The following is a 19,915-nucleotide window of genomic DNA, read 5'->3' as shown; positions in this document are numbered from 1 at the left end:
ATTTTTCTGTCAGTAACAACGTCACTGGATTCCACCTGGGTGCCTCTGTAAAAGAGGAATCTGATCCATTGTCTTCACTAAATTGACGTTTAGTTTGTTTACACTGGAGCACTGCAGGAGAGAATGCCCAAAGGTGATTCTGAAATCTGAAATAACGCAGAAAGACGAACCCGCTCCACGCTTCAAAAGGAGAGTTTTGTTCTGTGGAGCAGGATCTGTCATAAATATTGCCTCAGCAGCCAGACTACTGGCACTTAAAATTAATAGGCTGGAAGTTATCAAAGCCAACATGTCAAACAGCAGGTACCAAATGAGGAATCCTGTGGCACTCTGAGCGGCTGCATCGTGTGGCATCACCTCACTCTGCCCAAAGCACCAGGGTTGTTCCATCTCCTTCGAACTCCTGACCTGCTTCTAATCACCAAGTGGCAGTGGAAGGCAGGAATCTGCTGCCATGAGGGCAGAAAAAGGGGAATACAGCAAGCCATCTTCGCTACCAATACGCGATTCAATTGCTTTCCTTGACAACCTGACAGTAATTGCATTGAATGGGATTGAGTTTTGTTAAAATGACTTTAAAAGGGTTGTTGAGAATTTCCTGTGGGATGCAGTGGCAAAGCACCGAGGCTTTCACTTCATTTTCCCTGCTGTCCCCGTGCTCCCAGAGGGCTTATTGCTCACGCTGCTTTTTGACAGCATGAGGACCTGTGTAAACACCCTCTGCCAAGAGAAAGCCTCTCCAGATCTTGCCATTTGGTTCTGTTTTCCCTCTGTCAGAGGAAAAGATAAATATTCCTACCTGATTCACAGCTGAGCTTGTTGCAAGTATATTTTTAGCAGCAACCAACCAGCTCTCCTGAGAGAGGGAAAGAAACCCAAACGATAACACGAAATTATATATAGAATAGTGGCATTTTGCTTTCAGCGAGCAGCTGAGGAGCTCTGAACCCTGGGCACCCCTCACCAAAGATGCAGCAGCTTCTGCACTCTGGAACTTGCAGACTTCATCCATCTCAGCAGATGACATAATTGGAATTTGAAAATACATCTACAGAGCCAAACATGAGTTTGGGGGGGTATTTTTACACCTCTAAATAAAAATGAGGTTTCTTGAAGTTCTTTAATTTTAGGCTGTTCACACATCAGTGCCTCCGAACAAAAGCATCATCACTGAATTCTGGAGATGCCTGCTCTTGTCCAAAGACCAGTGATCTGAGCGCTTTTCTGCCGTGCCAAGCCTGGATTGTAAGCCATGCAGCTTTCTGAGTAATACCCATCAAATAACATAAGCACATTTCATGCAACTTATTCCATCTGGGCTTCTTCATCCCAAGCGGAACACGGGAAGCCATCTACATCAGTCCCCAAACAACGCACACAAAACCCGTGACTTTTTTTGCTTGTTTGCAATAAGATAGCCGACGAAAAGCCTTCCAGGGCCCTGCCCCATTCCATGGGGAGCGCTTGGAGGGACAAACAGCAGCCCCTTTTCTGCCTGGGGGTGCTGCAGCTCCTTCCACACGCGGCCAACCCCAACGCCCCCGCATCACCACGCACATGGAAGTGCTGGTATTTTTACCTGCTTTAAAAATAACAACAACAACAAGCGAACATTGCCGCTGCAGCCAGGCAGAGAATGAATCAGACTCCTGCACTATTTTTTCCCCTCCCTCAATAGCTGATTGAAGAGCCTGTTTTTAGAGCTGCCACAGTCAGAGGCCTGGGATGCTGAAGGACAACTCCTGAGGTAATTGTTCGTTTTTCTCCCTCACTTGCTCAGAGAGAGGCAGGAGAATAAATCCAGATCACACCACCAGGGCTTTCCCTGCATCCCTACACTGCCCTACGCTCCTTGCTTGCAGGAGAGGGCAATGCATCGAATGGGAGAAGCCAGAGAAAACCCTTGCAGATATGCTGCCCGTGATTCTGTCCAGTTTAGCAGTTCAGGCAGAATCAGAACTGCTCATTCACTGCCTGGAAGCCACTCAAGAAGCAGCTCGGTGCTGCACAGTGGTCTGAGAAAGAGGGGGGATGCAGGAGGCTGCCTGTGGGGCAGGGGTTAATTCAACACCGCAGGGCTGGACAGACAGAACCCAGAGCTGCCAGAGGAAGCCCAGCACTGTCACACTGTCACTCAGGGCTGCTGCCTCCTCCCACAGCCTCTGGAGTCGTGCTGAGGTCACAGCGGCAGCAGAGAGGGGAGAGCCGAACCTGCAGCATCCCCACGGAAACTCAGGCTCTTCCTGGGCCCCAAAGCCCTGCCTCCTCCCCACCACAGCAGCCTGTTGCTTCCAGCTTGTGCTCAGGGAACAAGCTATTTTTGTACAAAATGTGGGTTTGAGTCCTCTCTGAAAAAGAACAGAATCAAAGCCCAGCCTGCCAGCCCCCTGTAAGTGCCTTGGCCGCTGTGCAGGAGGTAAATTTTACAGGGAGAGAGGAACTGCTGCTGCTGACCCCATCCTGCTGTTAAAAGCTAAACATGTTCATCTGTTCCTGCCTCGTCTTCCTCTGCCCATCTCAGAAACTTGATTTATTTCCTTTATCTCTCTAAATACTGGGTATCAACTGATCCCTTACAGCAGTAAGTAAACTTCTTCCTTGTCCCTGCCTCAGACTGTGGGGTTAATAATTTAAGGAGATCAGCAGTTTTGAGGCTGATAGATAGAGAACCTGGTGGCTGCTCAAATATTTATATTACAGTGGTGCCTGAAATGTAGCTCGAGGTAAGCCTGTGCACATAGCAGTTATCCCTAATGGATCAGAGAGAACACACAGGCACCCAAGATGAAAAAGAAAAAGCAGCTTTCAGAGCGCACATGGAGTTCCACCGAGCCAGCTGCACTCACGCTGCACCGTGGTGGGCAGCTCAGCACACAGCTGGGCACAGCTGGAGGGGCTGGCCGGCTGGGGGCAGCTCCCCACCTCCTGCACAGTCAGTGGAGCCCAGGAGATGCGGAGCCAGATCCTCAAAAGCATTCAGATGTCTGGCTCCTGCAGCGTGCCCACAGAACCCAAGAGGACGGGGCCTACACAACTCGCTCAGCATCATATGGGAACTGTGTGGGAGCCCAGACTTAACACCAGCTGGCCCAAATTTAGAAAGCAGAGCCTCCTTCTTAGCACAACGCCCTATAAATACACCTAGGAAGAGGAGAGGGGAGATGCTGGCTCCAAAGGTCCAGCCAGCCCACCATCCTCCTGTCTCCATGGCAGCTGAGAGCACAGAAGGGGAGAAAGGGACAGGCACAGGCAGTCACATGTGGCATCTCCTGCACCCTCCCAGCCTCTCCACTTGCTGCTCAGAGGCTTCAGGCAGGCAGGGGCAGGTACTCTTTGTTCATCAGCCTTCTCTCTGCTGGGCTTGTCCTGTTTCCCCCGGAGCCCCGGCGAACTCCTCACCCCACGGCATCCTCGTGCCAGGAGATGCACGTCCTGCTCACACACAGAGCTCAAGGGCTGGTTGGGAAATGCTCCCAGGCACGGGGTGGGATTGTTGGGGTGTCCTGCACAGGGCCAGGAGCTGGGCTGGATGATCCCTGTGGGGTCTTCCCAACTCAGCTTATCCTGTGATTCTGTGCATGGAGAACGAGGTGATGCATCGCAGCAGCTCTGCCTCTCTCCACCCCTGCCGAGGTGATGCAGCAAATGCAAAGAGCAGGGCAGCAGAAGCCAGGGACTCCAGTGGTCCCACTGAGGCTTTATCCCAGCCCAGGAACTGCCAGGCTTTGGGCAAACCACGCTGCTGTACTTCCACCAGTGGAACAAGAGGCACCTTCTCCAAGAAATGGCGAAATGCTTCATTAGCTCACCTCGGTGCAGAGCTTTGGAGAGGCGAAACGGTGCTGGCAGTGAAAGGGCCCTGCTTTTGGACTGTACCTTATCTTTGTTGACACAGAACTGCAGAACATCCTGGGTTAGAAGGGATCCACGAGGATCAGGGAGTCCAGTTCGTGGCTGTAGAGCCAGCACAGCTCCTGTGTGCTCACCTGCAGCTGCCAAAGTGCTTTCTGCAGGTACAGCCCAATGTCCCAAGTGAGAGCACCCAAACCCCACCACCAAGAGCAGCCAGAAAGCTCTCAGGAACACGTTTTCACAGGGAAACCTCCTCCCAACGCAAATAAACTCCACTTAGAGGAGCTGAGGCAAGCTTTACCCCCCAGATTACCTGTGCACCACTCCTGCCCGGTGAAGGTGCTCCACTGCCAGGATGAGCTGCCGGATGTACTTGCGGGCTTCGTGCTCCTCCAGCCTTTTCTTCTCGTAGATCTTGTGCATCAAGTTGCCTCCAGGGCACAGCTCCATGACCAGGTAGTAGCTGTTCTCAGTTTCCAGTATATCCAGCAGCTGGGCAATGTTGGGGTGGCGGATCATTTGCTGGATCTGCCCCTCCCGCCGCAGGTTCTTGGTGACATAGGTGTCCTTCTTGGCTCTTTTCTTGTCAATTACTTTCACTGCCACCTAAGGGGAGGACAGGAGAGGGGGTTGTCAGCTGTCACATCGATGATTTGCTGCTCTAGCCTTGTATAAACAAGCATTAAGAAAAGTGTAGAGGATGTCCCTCTCAGGTGGAAAACCACGGCCCCAGGCACAGCTGCACAGGGCAGAGACAGAGCTGTGCTTCCATCCCCAGTGACTCGTCCATCCTTCACTTCCTTGCACAAGGACAGTCAGAAATTGCTGCAAGGAAATCGGTAACAAAGGAGAGGAGACAATCCCACCAACCACCCACAAACACTTGACACGCCTAACGCTGGGCATTCCTTGCAGCTCTTTACTCAGGAAGCTTCCAGGCTGCTGTTTACAACTTTTAAGTGTCGTTTTTGGCTTCTCCTGGCTTTGAATACACGACTGGAGACGGTATCCTTTCATTACAATTTTCTCAAACCCTAGTCAAGCGTTGGCTTTCCATGATTTGTTTTAAAACATGCTGTGAAAAACAAACCCCATTTTGGTACCACTCTCCCGGCACGTTTCTTTTTTCCGCTTTTTCTCTCTCGTGGGAGCTGGAGAGGAACTTGGGACAAGGGCTTGGAGGGACAGGGCAAGGGGAATGGCTTCAAACTGCCAGAGGGCAGGGTTGGGTGGGATCTCGGGAAGGAATTCCTGGCTGGGAGGGTGGGCAGGCCCTGGCACAGGGTGCCCAGAGAAGCTGCGGCTGCCCCTGGATCCCTGGAAATGTCCGGGCTTCCCGGTGATCTGCACCTCCCCTTTGACACAAATGCCTTGGAATTGAAGAGTAAAACTGCAGGAATTGTGCTAAGAGCCAGGAGCCGATATTGCTGAGTGCGTTATTGGCTGGATGTGTTCCTGCTATGGAAGATCATTCTGATGACACAGCCCTGATAAAGAGCTAAGGCTGAACACCACACACGAGAGCTGCCTGGGTGAACTCACAGCAGCACCAGGACCACAAACACCTGCGAGCCACATTCCTGGCTGCTCACATTAAAGAGACATCATCTAGTCATCAGATAAAACAACAGGTAAATCAGAGCTTAATTTCACAGCTTCTGAAAGCCTCAGGTGATTCACCAAGGAAACGGACTTAAATTAGTACATTCTTTCATCTAATGAGATGGAACTGAGCACAGAGGCTTGCACAGAGTATTTACACAGCAAACCACGGGAGTTACTCTGGTGAGGACAAACAAATTCACAGGTTACAGAAACATGAGATACCACACTGTACGCTGGCAGCACAACACAATCTCTGCGAAAGTTTAAAAAAAAAAAAAAAAAAATTAATAGCTGGTACTTATCACAGCTGCAAGGTCCAAAACACGGAGTGGTAACAGCATGAAGCAGCAATCTATTACTCATATTGGTAAGCCACCCCTCACTCATTGACAGAAAAAAGCACATTATACATGTCCACACGTGCTGCCCAGCCTGAGCTCAGCTGTGGAGGTGGAGCAATCCCCTGAAGCCAGAGCCAACCGTGTGACTACTGGAGGACCTACTGGTCTATCACCACGAGTTAGCTCTCTGTACCTTCAGGACACAGTTTTCCCTTAATTTTGACAGGTCCCTTGTCAGGCACCCCACCAATCCCAGCAGACAAGCAAGGCAGCGTTGGGATTCACCCCAGCTCTGAGCGACCTTTCCCCCTTCAGGACCCCTTCCATCAGGTCCAGGAGACCTCCCTGCACAGCTGACAGAACCGGCTGAGGTGGGACCAGCAGATTTGTTCCAGCAATACCCTGTTCTAGGGATCAAACTCTGTGCAGAGTTACCCCAGGGCTGACTTAGCTAAATACTCCCAGTTTGGAGTTCACCCAGGGTAGACCAAGGCGAGCGAAGACCAAATGTGCCCGGACACACTTAACACACAGAGCCTCCCGTGCAGTGTAGATGTGTGTGCATGCACCTGGAAATTTCATTCATGCAGAAGGGAAAAGCAGTCGGTAGAGAAAATACTGGAGATGTTGGGTAATCATCAAACGAACACATTCGAGCTTTCGCAGCCTACTCAAGACATGCCAATTACTCAGCTTTGCTCTCCCAAGCTCCGAGGAGGGGCTCTTTGTTTCTGCATCGTGCCTATCTCCTGACTTGAGCTCCTGGCCAATACTGGCACAGAAATAAAAGAAAATAAATGATAATGCAAGTAATTGCTCTCAATATGTAGCAACAGTGGCTCTTGACATTCTGCTTTTGGCCAAACCTCTGCTGTGTAAATAGATAAACGGTTCAGGTTATGCTGTGTTATGAGATACAAAGATGAGTAATAGCCCATATTTTTGGTTCCCGAGTCCCAGAATTACACTGCTGGAATGAATTACTTTCCTGAAGGTTACGGTGTGACACATCGCATGAGCAATTTCTGCTTCGCTCCAGCTAAAATCCTCCAGGCTGGCCTAAAGCACGCAGGGGCGCAGGTGAGGGCAGGGCCAGCACCTCTCTTCTCCCTGCAGGAGAGGATGCAGGGCTGGAGCTCCATCGCGGGCACGTGTCCTCACCCAAACGGCAGCACGTGTCCCACACACATGGTGGCACGGGGGACTGGTGCCAGCTCCTCTCCTGCTCTGGGAGGGCTTGTGAATCTCAGGGAGGGAGAGGCGGGGGAAGGCGAAGCTGACTGGCACCAGACCTCACAGAAACAGCCACAGCAAGGCCCCCGGGGAGAAAAATAAACCCGAGAAGAAACAGTTTAAAGGACCAAACGTTGCCTGGAGGAATCTGGGAGCCAGAGCTGCTGCCGCCGGAGAAGACACGCTTTGCAGCCCCTTTGCAAGAGGTACGGAATCGCCACGAAGCGGGGAAGGGGGTCCCACTCATCCCAGGAATGCCCCCATCCCTGTGTCCATGCAGGAGGCACCAGCTGCCGAGGGGCAGCTTCCCAGACCTGCCAACAACCCAAGGAGGTTCTGCTGCAGGAGGAACCTCCAGGTGCCCAGCGAGCAGAAGTCCAAGTCATCCTCATCCCTTCTGCCAGCTATTTAAACCCCTTGGAGAAAGCCCAGCTCAGGAAGTTGTGCCTCTGTAGACATTTGCTCGCCCAGAGGTCAACTCAGCCCGTGGCCTGGACGTTCTGCAACGGGGCCGCTTTGCTCAGTTCCCGAGGAGCCAAAGGCAGGAGGTCCTGAGCAATGCCCAGGTCAGACGCTGCACTAACAGCCACAGGAACACTCCCACTGCACTGGCCCCGGCTCAGCAAATAATGTTCCAACATGTTTAACTTTGCAGGGAGCAGGGGATGGCTCCTGACCTCGCCAAACCGGGGTGTGACATTTTGAGGACTGTTAAAGAGCTCTCGCCACATACCCGAGCGCTTGGATTGTTTCCTTCTGCAAATTCCCAGTCCAAGAGGGAGGCAGTTCCTGCTGGCTGCTGCCAAAGGGAGCTTCGGCTGAATGGAGAGGAAACTGGTTTGAAAAAGAAGCCAGCAAGAGCTGTGGGATTTGGCCAGGGGACCAACAGAGCACAAGAGAAGCAACTTGAACTATCGGAGGGACTATTTCACTGTTGGAGGGACAACCCCTGCCTTATTCCTCTTCTTTTCCTCATGGTTTTTTTTGTCATTTTTTTATTCCCCAGAGTTTACTCCTTGCAGACCTGCCTGACCTGGTGCCAAGCCAGGCAGCAGCCCTCGCTCCCAGCACCATCCTGAAGCGTCCTGACTACACCAGCACAGCTCAGAGCTGCAGCTCGGGGCACAGGCAAAGAGAAGGCCTGAGACTTGCACTTCTGCACCCAAATCACAAACCTTCACTGTCCAATTTAAACTCAGCCAGGAGGCTGAGACAAAGAGCCAAACCGTGGAGATATTTTGCAGCCATCGGTACTGCAAGTCCATCTCCGGCTTTTTTCTTTTTGCCGTGCTCAAGGCGGCAGTAAATTCAGCTTCTTTCCTCTCTTTTTCCCAGTGATAGCTGTCTGGCTTCACTTGCAGCTTGCTTTGTATTTACCGCTGTTCTCGCCACCAAAAAACTGAGCTCCGTTTCCAAAACCAGCTGGTGATTTTGGGTGGCCAATTCAGATCATATTAAACAGACCTAACTCTGAAGCCTGCACAATTGTGAGCAGAGTCCCAAAACCAACCCATTCCAGGGCATCTCATTTCTGGGCAATCACCCAGCCAGGCACAGAACAAGTTGTTCATCACAACACAACCCAAGGACTAGAAAATGCCAATTTCATTCTCTGCGTAGAGTTTATTCTTTTCTCTAACTGTTGCAGCTTAGCAAATTTTACAGTGTAGTAAAGGAATGTGAGTTTTTACGCAGCAAGTTCAAGGACCTTAAGAAATAAAGCTCTAAAGAAAAGGCTATTTCAGCTCTGTAGTAAAATCAGCAATCAGAAAAGGTAGGTATAAGAAAAGGTAGCTGCTGCTGAGGTATTTTTCTTCTGAGTCTGACAAGTAAGCTGAGAGTTTGGGGTGTAGCAATCCACAAACCCAGCTGCTGCAGACGAGTCCAGGATAAATGTCTCAGCAGGCAGAAGGCCACTGGCTCTGCTGGCAGGCAAGACACAGCCTGGAAAGCCTTGAAATCAGCCCCTGAAGGAACAGAAACTTTTCCAGACAAGAAAGGAGCTCCGAGTACTTTCACTCGTGTGCTTGGGATTCCTGCTAGCCTGAAGGGAAAGAATCCGACTGCCAGGGGATAAAAACAACATCCTACCCGTTCCCTCCAGCCCAAACATGCCAGTACCCAGCAGTGTGGAAAGGTATTCAGGAGGACTTTAGATAAGCAAATCATCGTAAGGCCTCCTGCTGCCACGGCCAACTTAAACATAATCCCCAAAAGCATAAGCAGGATGTATTTGGTAGAGTAAGGAAAGGTATTAATTACACCTGTCCAAGGCACTGGGGACTATTATTAGATTGCTGAATCCACTTCTGGTGCCAGTAATTAAAAAATTACATTCAAGTTTTGGAAAGAGTTCTGAGAAGAGCTTCAGAACGGTCTGAGGTCCAGGAACTGTTTGTCATAGTAACTGACTGAAGCTCCAAATGTTTAATTAAGAGAATGCTAAGCACTGACTCAATGATTTTCTGCAAGCACCTACATGAGGGAAAGATTTGTGATAAGAGAAAGCTCCTTAATAAAATGGAAATTAACATCCCAAAAGGCAAATCGGGCAAACTCGGGCTCTTCCTCTTCAACTCATCTGTTACCTCACATCATATTTATGGAGAACTTCGTGCCGTGTTCCACAGGCAACAGTGATTATCCTTCCCTGGACCTCTGCTGTTTCCATAGAGGCAGCTGCCCTTTGCCTCTCATCTTCTGCGTCACTCGCTGTTCAAACAGGGACAGACAGACACAGCCTGGCCCGTCAGCATCCCTGGCACCTGGGACAGCCGGACTCCTACAGCTCAGGGACCAGCAGGAGACGGTTTGGAGGCAGGCGGGGTGAAACAACGCCCCTACGCTGCCAGCCGCTCTGAAAAGAAACCCCCATAAAATACATTTTTCCTTGGTTCTGCACGTCCAAAGCAGCGGCATTTGTACCAGGCACAGACGCCACAGGGCCAGAGGCTGCCTGGGAAGCAGGAACACAGAACAGCCTCAACCATGGGAAGGAACCCGGTTTATGGCTTATCTTGAGCGGGGCACGGTGGGGATCTGGCTTGCCTCGGGCAGAAAGGAATCAGTCCCAGGCACCTTTCAGTGCTCTCTTGCTCAGCCAATTAATGGGGCAGCCCTAACTGCAGCCGTGAGGGAGAGCAGCACATCTTTACCTCCCTGGCCTCTCAGGAAACCCACACAAGTCAAGAGAGATTACGCAGAGACCGATGAAAGTAGCGGTGGCAGAAAGCCAGGCACAGACACCCACGAGGATGCACCGAAAGGTTCCCAAAGAAATCCTCGCAGAGCCTGTCAAAACCAGGCTCCAGGCCGGAGACATTTCCTGCGAGGAACAAGCTTGTCTCCGGGCCTGGGACAAAACGCAGAATATCCCTCGAGCAGCGCTCCCCAAAATCTCCCTGCTTTGCAGAAGAGGGCTCCTTGCTCCTAAGGTAAGGCTGCCATGCCAAAACACCGGAGGAAAACTCTGAACTCGAGGCGCGAGCAGCTACCAGAGAGGACTTTCCTGGGGGAAAATAAGCCACAGCTCGCCCTCCCAACTCTGAGAAGCTCCCCTGCGGCAGGGAGACGGGCGAAGGTCGCAGGATACCAGCGGGGAAGGGGAAGCAGAGGAGTGACCCCAATGGCATTCCCATCCTCCTGCCTGTGGGATATGGTTGCCATTAAACAGCCCCCGTTGCACACTTTAGCCATCTCATGCAGAACTGGAGTTGTGGAAGGCTAAGTGCCCCTGATTTAATACCAACACAGCTCTCTGGCTTTAGGGAAGAGAAAAACCAACAGCCGTGAGCCACAGCTTTGGAGGCCCAGGTAATACCCTCCTTTGTAGTGATTTAAAACACGGCAGATAAAACATTTACAACTGTCAGGAGCCAGGAAAAAGGTGTCTCCAATAAAGATTTTATATATAAATAATACTCTCCCTCAGCTCTGTGGACATTATTCACAGAAAACTAATTTATTCTCTGAAAAAAATGTTTCCATGACAATCTTCCACAACAGACAGAGAGCAAAGGAACTTTATTTTATATAACTTGGCTTTTTTTAGTTCTCTTTGTTGCAACGGTTTTCCTCACCGTGCCTCTGATCTCACATGGCGGACGAGAAGCACCATGGGTGTAGCACCAGAGGTGTTGAACCCGCAGCTCAGGGCCAGGGCAGAGCAAACGCTGACAGAAAAAGGAGACTTTGGTCAGTGCAGCAGCAGCTTCTGTTAATTTTTTGCAGATGGTTTCCCCAGGGGACCGTGGTGACTCCTTCCAGGCCCTTCCCATGAGGATGAGGTTTGACCCTGCCCTCTGCCAGCACTGCCAGAGCACAGATCGGCACTCAGGTGTGGCAGGGGGTCACTGAGCCAGCTCACCTCTGTCCTGGGTGGGTCCCAGGGCAGCTTCTCTGGTGCTGCAGAAAAGCCAGCCCAGTTCTCTTCATCAGCACAACCTCCAGCCCACCAAAACCACTCTCGACACTGAACTCATCCCCTGCAGATCCAGACATCCTCTCAGGGAAACAGCACAAGCACTCTCACTAAGCCATGGAAAAGAGGGAGGTTTGGGTTTTCTGCTCTTCAGTTCATCTGAAAATACCAGCTCAGCCAGCCTGGAGCTGAAGGAGCCAAAGTGGGGCGTGCAGACAGCACCAGCACGGCCTGAGTCCAGCCAGTCTGCTCTGGTATCCCGCACTGCCAGGTGAGCACCAACCCTGCAATCCCCCTAATTCATTTCCTGGCTGATATCTCCTCAGTTATTGGCCTTGGACAGCTTTGTTGCCTCTCCATAACCTTGAAGAAGAGCACAGTCAGCTGAAACCCCTCAGCTCATTCCCGCTGTGCAGACAGCACCGCAGCTCGGGGTTCAGGCAGCGTCACAACTCAGCCACCGCGAGGTTTGTCACCACTGCTTGCCTGCCGGGGTGAAGAGCAGGTGCTGCTCATTAATAACCTCCCCTTCCCCAGCTCCTGAGGGCCGAGGGGCAAAGATGCTGCCTCTGCTGAAACGCAGGAGGCTGCAGCAGCATCCTGCAGGTCACCGGTGTGGCAGGAGACGCTGCACAATGCAGGGAGCAAGATGAGCTCTAACTGCCAAGACATTCATAGGAACACATGCCTTTGGAAACGGGCTCGCAGCTTTACATGTCATTGAACAAGCTAAAACTACAAAACTTGCAGGAACAAACACTCGGATCCAGATGTGAGCGTCACCCGGTGTCAATTCAACCCACAGCGCTCGGCTCCCCTCCATCCTGCATCTGCCTCTGAAAGGAGAACCGCCTGTAGGAAAAGCAGCACATTGCTGACAGGAGGCATCCTCAGAACTGCTGAATGCAAACTTAAAAGCAGATTATCTCAAGAGGATAAGGAACTGCCACATGTGCATCAATTCAGCTCATTGCAGAGCAAGTTGCAGACTAGAGCTGGAAAACATTAAGTCAATCTTTCTGGAAGTCATTAATGAGAAGGCTCCTGGCCTATCTGAGCTCGTTCCTGCTCACACCCACCATGCAACACAGGAAAGGGAGAGAGGGAAGAGCGTGGCTTTATATCCTGGTTATTGTCCAGGTGAAACAGACTGAGCAGCTGGGAGCATATCGGCAGTCTGGCTCCACTCTGCCTTCTGCTAAAACCCTTGCAAGCTCCACAACACCTATGAGGGAACACCACAGCGACACAGCAGCCTGGTCCTGCTGCCAGCCAAGTCCTCCGTGCTGCCACCGCAACCACAACACTGCTCTCCAGAGCATCTCCTGGAGGGCGGCACGTTCACAGGAGCGTGCATGGAGCGGCTTCGGCACCAACTCTGGATCTGCACACACGGACACAAACCCCTGCGAAAAGAAAAGCTGCGAAAGCAAACGCCTAGAAGCGAGAAAATGTCAAAATGCAGGCTGCAGAAACACCCTGCTTTTGTTTCCTCAGTGCATGTAACCAAGAGTGGCACACCATCCAGGTGCAACAGTTGGCAGCTGCTTAATAAAGGGGAACAGCATCCTGGGAAAAAGCCACCCTGTGGATTCGCACTCAGCGCTTCTCAAAAGAAGCTTGTGAAAGCTTTTTGGATAGGGATAAAATTTGAAAGTACGCTGAGAAGCAGGTAAAGATAAAATTACTAACTAAAGATATGTGAGAGAACAAACGCATCCAGGAAACTGATATACAAGTATCGCTGGAGGAAGAGAAAAAAAAATAACAGATCAAATTTCAAATTAAAATCCTGCAGCTTTACCCTCTGATGCCCTGAAAACAATGAAGGTCTCACAGTTTTACCTGCAACCTCACAATACCTGGGAGGGAGGAAAAAGGAACTGAAAGACCTGCAAACACCTTAGAAACTCAACTTTTGCCTGCAGTGAGGCAACTTGCTGACCCACTTGGTTGGCAGGATGGTTTGAAGGTGACACCACACACACCCTCAAGGCCCCCAAAACTCAGAAAGGGTAAAGATCCTAGAACTATACGTGGGTATGTGCCCAGTTTCCCAGGTTTTAAGCCAGTGCTACTGCATTTTGAAATACAGACGAGGCTGACAGTCCCTTCCCAGTGCTGAATTTCCCAGTGAAGAGCAGAGATGTCACAAGGGAGGGAACGGCCACCCAGGGCATCAACGGGGCGAGATCCTCACCTGCCCCAAAAGCCACCAGGTCTCCATTCCCCGAAACCTGCGGTGAAACACGCAAGGAAAGGGCGAATTTACTCACGGCAGAATTAACTCCGTACCACAAAGAGGCATTTCCAGGTCTCTGCAGGGAGGCTGCTCTGCCCACCCACCCCTGCACCTCCGCGGGTGGGGGCTCAAATGCGCCTTTCCTTTTTATTTTTTCTCTACCTCTTTATTTAAGAAATGCATTCTGAACGTGAACTCTGCTGTGTAAAGGCCATTTATAATATGAATTGCTTTGCCTCCGCAGAAAACCTGGTAAATTGTATTTTTAGCCGCTGCTTCCCACCGTTGCAGAATGCCTCTTGACGAAGTGTAACTAAAAATGTACCTTGTTCTAGCTCAACAATAGCACCGAAGAAAATTATAAACAAAGTTTTCCATGGATGAGAAATCAAATGAGTCAATTTGCCTCGGTGACTTTTTTTTTTTTTTTTTTTTTTTTTTTTGTGTAGTGCCAAAGATTACACCGAGAAGCAGTTAAATATAATCTTGGCTCAGGTTTGTTTACAGGAACTTTGGCTCAATATATTGTCAATGTGTTGTCACTCCACGATGCTGTACAGAGTTATTGGGACACTGCAGTGGGCTATGCAGCAGATAACGGAATAGATAACGCAGAGTGAGCTAACAGAGCCTCAAATAACCCCACCACAGCGATGGCAATCACCTCCCCAAGAATGCAAAAAATAACTGTTTCAATATAATTTTATAAAAATACACCTTTTTATAAAAACATCTCTCCTTATAAAGGAGAAACATCTCCTTTGCCTGATCCCCATCACCCAGTGACTGACTTGGAGGAATCCAAGAGTGTGTTGTGCACGGGCTCCCAAAGTCACCCAAGCACAGCTCACCCCACAAACAGGTGTTTACCAATATTTCATCACAGCTGTTTCAGTCGAAGCCTTCTTATGTCTAAGGAAAAATAACTGGACTTTGCAAGTTAGATAAGCATATTTTAACAAAACTTAGGGTAATTTTAAAACTTAAACAATACTTCAACTCAATACGAATAAATTTTGGCAAAAGAACCTCAAATTGTAGTAACTTAATAAAACCTACATGTAAAAACTTTAAATTAATAGGATATAAATCTCATATCATCTGAACTTTATAAAACTTACTTATCAAAACTTAAACTTATCAAAACTTAAAAGTAACCTAAACTTGACAGAACTTAACATCATTTAACTGAGCAATGCCTAACCTATACTTAAACTAAACCATACAGAAATTAATTTTAATATTAACAGAGCACTCAGCTCACTCAGCAGGGCCTCAGAGCCACAGTTTAAAGCTACATCCGCTTGCTCTTCCTAGAGGAGCAATGTCTCCTTAGGATTAGCAATAAAGACTGCCTGAGTCAGGCTGACAAATCAGCCCTTTACCCCAAAATGTCAGATTACAGGCTGTGATACTTCATTCAAAAGCCGCAGAAAGAATAATCTGCTCAACGTTCTCCCGCGCTCAGCTAAAACTCCCTTAATTGCATCAGGCCCCACCACGGGTTTTTCAAGCCCAGAAAATAGCAACACGCCTGGCGCTCCGGCAGCGCAAACCACGGGATGCACCGCCAGAGACGTGGGTTAAAGCCCAAGGATAAAAACCCGGGCGGGGAAGGTTTAAAAATCTCACCTCAGCTCACCCTCCCGCAGGAGCTGCTGAGCCCCATCCCACGCGGGTCACCCCGAGGGCACGGTCCAGCAGCTGCCCCACTGGAGTCTGGCGCCCGGGATGTGCCATCCCGTCCTCCTGAAGACCTTTGCGCCTTCCAGTAATGTCAGGCTGAGGTCATGGCAGATTTTTGGCACCCGCCTGGCATCGCCTCGACTGCGTACAATGCCTCGTGTCAGGGCCACGGATCCCAGCCTGGCCGGGGGCTCATTAATCCACGGATTTCATTCCCAAACACACCATTTTCTGAGACAATGATGGGCATTAACTCCTCCGGAATTGCTAAAGTCTGCTGCAAATCAAAACCTGTTTGGGCTCCCCCAGTGAAGTCTGACATTTCAGTAACCCTAAGGGCCCGGGCTCTGCCAGAACAGCACGAGGAAGAATCTGCTTTACACTCTCAGGGCAATTTTATTGAATTTAGGCAATGCCCTTGGCTCCACAGTGGCTTTACAGACAAAAATCTGCCTCGGGCCATGGAAGTGGGGACAGCATCAGCACCTCACGGAGCGACCTTCCCTTCCAGCCTTGGGAGGAGCAAGGTGGGAACAGGATCAGGACGAGAACTGCCTGGTGGCCGGAGAGCAGGGATGCTCTGTTGGCAGCAGAGGGTGGGAGGATGCTCTGGTGGAAGTGCCCAAGGAATGGTTGATCTCCACAGCCAAGTGCAGTGGTCTGTCCCCACAGGGCCGCCTCCCATGACCAGCTGCCAGCAGAGCATCCCTGCTCTCTGGGCATCAGGCCAGATGCCATCCCCACCCTGCCAGCCTCAGCCTCCCTGCTGACACAGCCCTACGCTCAGCAAGGATGGAGCTGATGCTTCCCTTCGCTCCCTGCCATCCCAGCTGCCTGGGGTGGGCTCCACGTGGGCAGAGCCGCCAGGCAGAGCCAGCTTGGGCACGTTTCAGCTGCCTCAGCCTGGGGGCCACGCTGGAGCTGGCACGGGAATGCGCCCAGGAGAGCCGAGCGTCCATCAGCCCCGAGCCGGGGGGACATCCTCACGAGGGGCACAGAAAGCATTCCTTCCTCGGAGGAGAGGGAGGAACCTCTCTCAGACAGGACCTCACCTGAAGCACATCATAATAACTCTTATCATTAATAACTCTTATCTCCCACCCATTAACTGCTTATCCACAAATAGCTGGGATTAAAGAGGTGGGTTTCTGGGAAGGTGGACATTTGATTAGTCAGTTTGAAAGTATGTGACCCATCCTTCAGCCACTGCCGGCGAGTGCCTCAGAGATGGACACGGCAGAAGGGAAGCGTGACTTGCTCAGTTTCTGCTCCTCACATTGTCACAGTGTGTGTTATTCAAGGCACTGAGGGAGACAAAAAAAAAACCCGAATCGAGCAGCAGACCTGGGAGCTGAGAAAGAGGGGTGTGTGGTGGGTCTTTTTTATTTTTTTCCCCTCTTAGCAGACTGAGATAAATGTAGCAAACCCAAAATGTGGAGGTGGGGAGGACGTGTGTGTGCATGTGCCTTTTATCAACTGCAGGATCATTGGATGTTTCTGTTACCAAGGAGAAGCACACGCTTGGTAACAGAGGAGAGCAACATTTATTTATTTTTTTTTTGCATTCCTATACGATAATATTCACAAACCTTGTCACTTTTCACATGATGAGATTCGCAGAGCCCGGTATTAAATTTCGCTCCGTGACAAATTTCCTGGAATGAAGAAGTGACTGCCCGAGAGCGCAGGAATGCAATCATCAACGGCGGCACGTTGGCAGCGCTGCTGAAGCCGGGGGGAATCACGGCGCACTCAGCCCCGCTGCTCCGGGGAGGCTTCAGCAAGAGCCCAGCATCCTGCTCCGGGGAGGGAACCCTGTGTCTGATACAGGAGAGGCACGAGTCCCACTGCCCACAGAATCCCAGAGTCACTGAGGCTGGAAAGGACCTCAGAGATCACCGAGTTCCAGCTGTGCCCGATGCCCACCTTGCCACCGGCCCAGAGCGCTGAGCGCCACCTCTGCTCCTTCCACGGACACCTCCAGGGATGGACGCTACAAACCTCCCTGGGCAGCCCCTGCCAAGGCCTGAGCACCCTTGCCATGGGGAAATTCTTGGTGATGTCCACCCTAATCCTCCCCTAGCCCAGCCTGAGGCTGTTCCCTCTCCTCCTGTCCCTGTTCCCTGGGAGCAGAGCCCGACCCCCCCGGCTGTCCCCTCCCGTCAGGGAGTTGTGCAGAGCCACAGGGTCCCCCCTGAGCCCCCTTTTCTCCAGGATAAACAACCCCAGCTCCCTCAGCCGCTCCTCACAGCACTTAGAAGTTGTGTGGATAAACAAGAGCAGCGCAACTCCTCATCAGGGGCTCGTCCTTGTCGGATTTAATGCCCAGCCCAGCCCCTGCTGCTCCTGATAACGCTGCGACCGGTCCGAACTGATGGGTAACAGCCTCCGCCGAAGGGTTCTGGATAAAACCCAAAAAGCAGCGACCCTGCACGGACTTTACCAAGCAGCCTCCCCAGGGAAGAACCAACCGGGGTGCATCTCCGCCAGCAAAGACATTCGCTGCGCGTTGTACCAACGACCCGAGCCGGCCGGACCGTGCCCCCACCCGCAGCATCGCCGGGTGCGCGACAAGTCCCCGCGTGTCCTCACGCGTGATATGTCGCGACCGGACCGCACGCAGTGACGGCTCCCCGGGAACACGAGTCTCGCCAAAAATCCCGCTTGTCTCACCAGGAAAAGTGAGCACACAAACTGGGGGAGAAGATGAAAATAAAATTTAAAATTAAAGGGAAAAAAAGACAGGTCGAGGCAGCCGAAAGAGCGCAAGAGGAAGGCGAGACTGCAGCCGCGGAAAGCTCTGTGGGCGCGGGGGGAGCGCCCGGAGGAGCAGAGTGAAGTTGGGGACGGCGCCGAGGGGGCTCCTCCATCCACCGGGGGGCTCTTCCATCCTCTGGGGGGCTTCCTCGATCCTTCTGGGGGACTCCTCCATTCTCCTGGGGGGGCTCCTCCATCTTCCCGGGGGGCTTCTCCATACTCCCCGGGTGTTCCTCCATCCTTCCGCGGGGCTTCTCCATTCTCCTGGGGCGCTGCTCCATCCTCCCCGGGGGCTTCTTCATCCTCTTGGGGGACTCCTCCATCCTCCCGGGGGGCTTCTCCATACTCCCCGGGCGCTCCTCCATCCTCCCGGGGCGCTGCTCCATCCTCCCGGGGCGCTGCTCCATCCTCCCGGGGGACTCCTCCATCCTCCCGGGGGGCTTCTTCATCCTCCCGGGGGATTCGTCCATCCTGCCAGGGGGTTCACCCTCCCGGCCGGCAGGCATCAGCACAGCCCGCTCACCAGCCAGCCCCCCGCTTTCCCCCCGCTTTCCCCCCGTTTTGCCCGCGGCGGGCGCGGTACCTTCTCTCCGGTGAGCACATGCAGCCCCTCGCGGACCTTGGCGAAGGATCCCTCTCCCAGCTTCCTGCCGATCAGGTAGTTGCCGACCCTCTTGGTGTGCTGGAAGTCGCGGAGGCGCTCCCGGGGCGCGGCGGCGCCGAGCCAGGCTGCCAGGAAGGAGCCTCCGTCCGCCGCCGCCCGCCGCGCCTCCCCGCCCGCCGCCACGGCCGCGGGCTCGCCCAGGAGCCCATCGCCCGCCGCCGCCGGCATGCCCGGCTCTGCTCTGCCCTGCCCGGCTCGGCTCTGCCCGGCTCTGCCCTGCTCGGCTCGGCTCTGCCCGGCTCTACGCCGCCCCAGCCGCTGCCCCCCGAGCGCTCAGCCAAGTTGCTGCGGGCAGCGCTGCGGCGGAGGGGCCGCGGGGCGGAGCGGGGCGGGCGGGGGCCGGCACTGGGGCGAGCCGAGGTGCCCCGGGCTGCCGCCCCTCCTCGGAGCCGGCGCCTCCTCCCCGTCCCTCCTCCCCGTTCCAGCCTCACGCCGGCAGCGGGGCAGGGGGCGGAGGGAAGGAAGGAGGGGGGAGCGGGCTGGTTCGGTTTGAATTTGCGGTAATTTAATCCGCTCGCACGCGGCGGGAGCAGCTGCGAGCCAGACCCGGGGCTCTGGGGGGTTGCGCACACGGCTGTCCCCCCACCCCCGGCGTCCCGGCGCATCCCTCTCCCGGGAATTAGCGCGGCGCTCCCGGGCACGGCGCCACTCGCTCTGCGGGCGGCTCTGCTTCGCTGCTGTCCGGGAGCGGCTTTTGTGTGGCTTTCCCCCACCTCCCTTCGCCGCCGCGTCCGTGCCCTCCTCGCCGCCGTGTCGGAAAGGCGCGATGGCCACCGCCGCTCCGTCCCGCTCCCTCCCCGCTTCTCTCACCGCCGCTTCTCCATCTCATCCCTCGGCATCCCGCGTCCCTCGAGGACTCCCTCGCCGACCCGGGCGCCCGTCGGCTGCAGGCCGGGCCCGCGGCACTGTCACTTCCCGAGCGACCTTCCCCGGCTCGTGGGGACGGAGCAGGAACGAGTACGCTGCCATTGTCACCGCGCAGCCCCCTCCCACCCAGCAGGGCTGGAAGGGGAGGCAGCCGGCAAAGCCAGCCCGCCCGGAGTTTCGGATGGTCAGTGACGCTCTGCCCTCCTCTTTGTCTCTGTCGGCACTCGTGCTGAGGGAGATCTGATGGG

At 53.1% G+C, this 19,915-nt stretch overlaps 1 protein-coding gene across 4 annotated transcripts in view; it reads right to left on the bottom strand.

Annotated features, from left to right (window-relative positions):
* HUNK (hormonally up-regulated Neu-associated kinase) overlaps nucleotides 1-19,655 on the bottom strand; it is a 42,964-nt gene extending 23,309 nt beyond the window's left edge. For 2 of the 4 annotated variants that reach the window (XM_040056983.1, XM_040056984.1), the window contains exons 1-2: nucleotides 18,720-18,968; nucleotides 4,166-4,458 (exon numbers count right to left, since the gene is read on the bottom strand). In XM_040056983.1, coding sequence (XP_039912917.1) covers nucleotides 4,166-4,458; nucleotides 18,720-18,968 — 542 coding nt within the window. Of the gene's footprint in view, nucleotides 1-4,165; nucleotides 4,459-16,968; nucleotides 17,475-18,719; nucleotides 18,969-19,610 lie in introns of those variants that run through there. The other 2 variants (XM_040056986.1, XM_040056985.1) reach the window with 2 other exon arrangements.
* Between the last annotated feature and the right edge of the window lie 260 nt (nucleotides 19,656-19,915).

Source organism: Hirundo rustica, chromosome 2 (assembly GCF_015227805.2).
Source record: "Hirundo rustica isolate bHirRus1 chromosome 2, bHirRus1.pri.v3, whole genome shotgun sequence".
Lineage (NCBI taxonomy): Eukaryota > Metazoa > Chordata > Aves > Passeriformes > Hirundinidae > Hirundo > Hirundo rustica.
The sequence above is the reverse complement of the archived record's forward strand: the minus strand, read 5'-3'. Positions and strand labels throughout refer to the sequence as shown.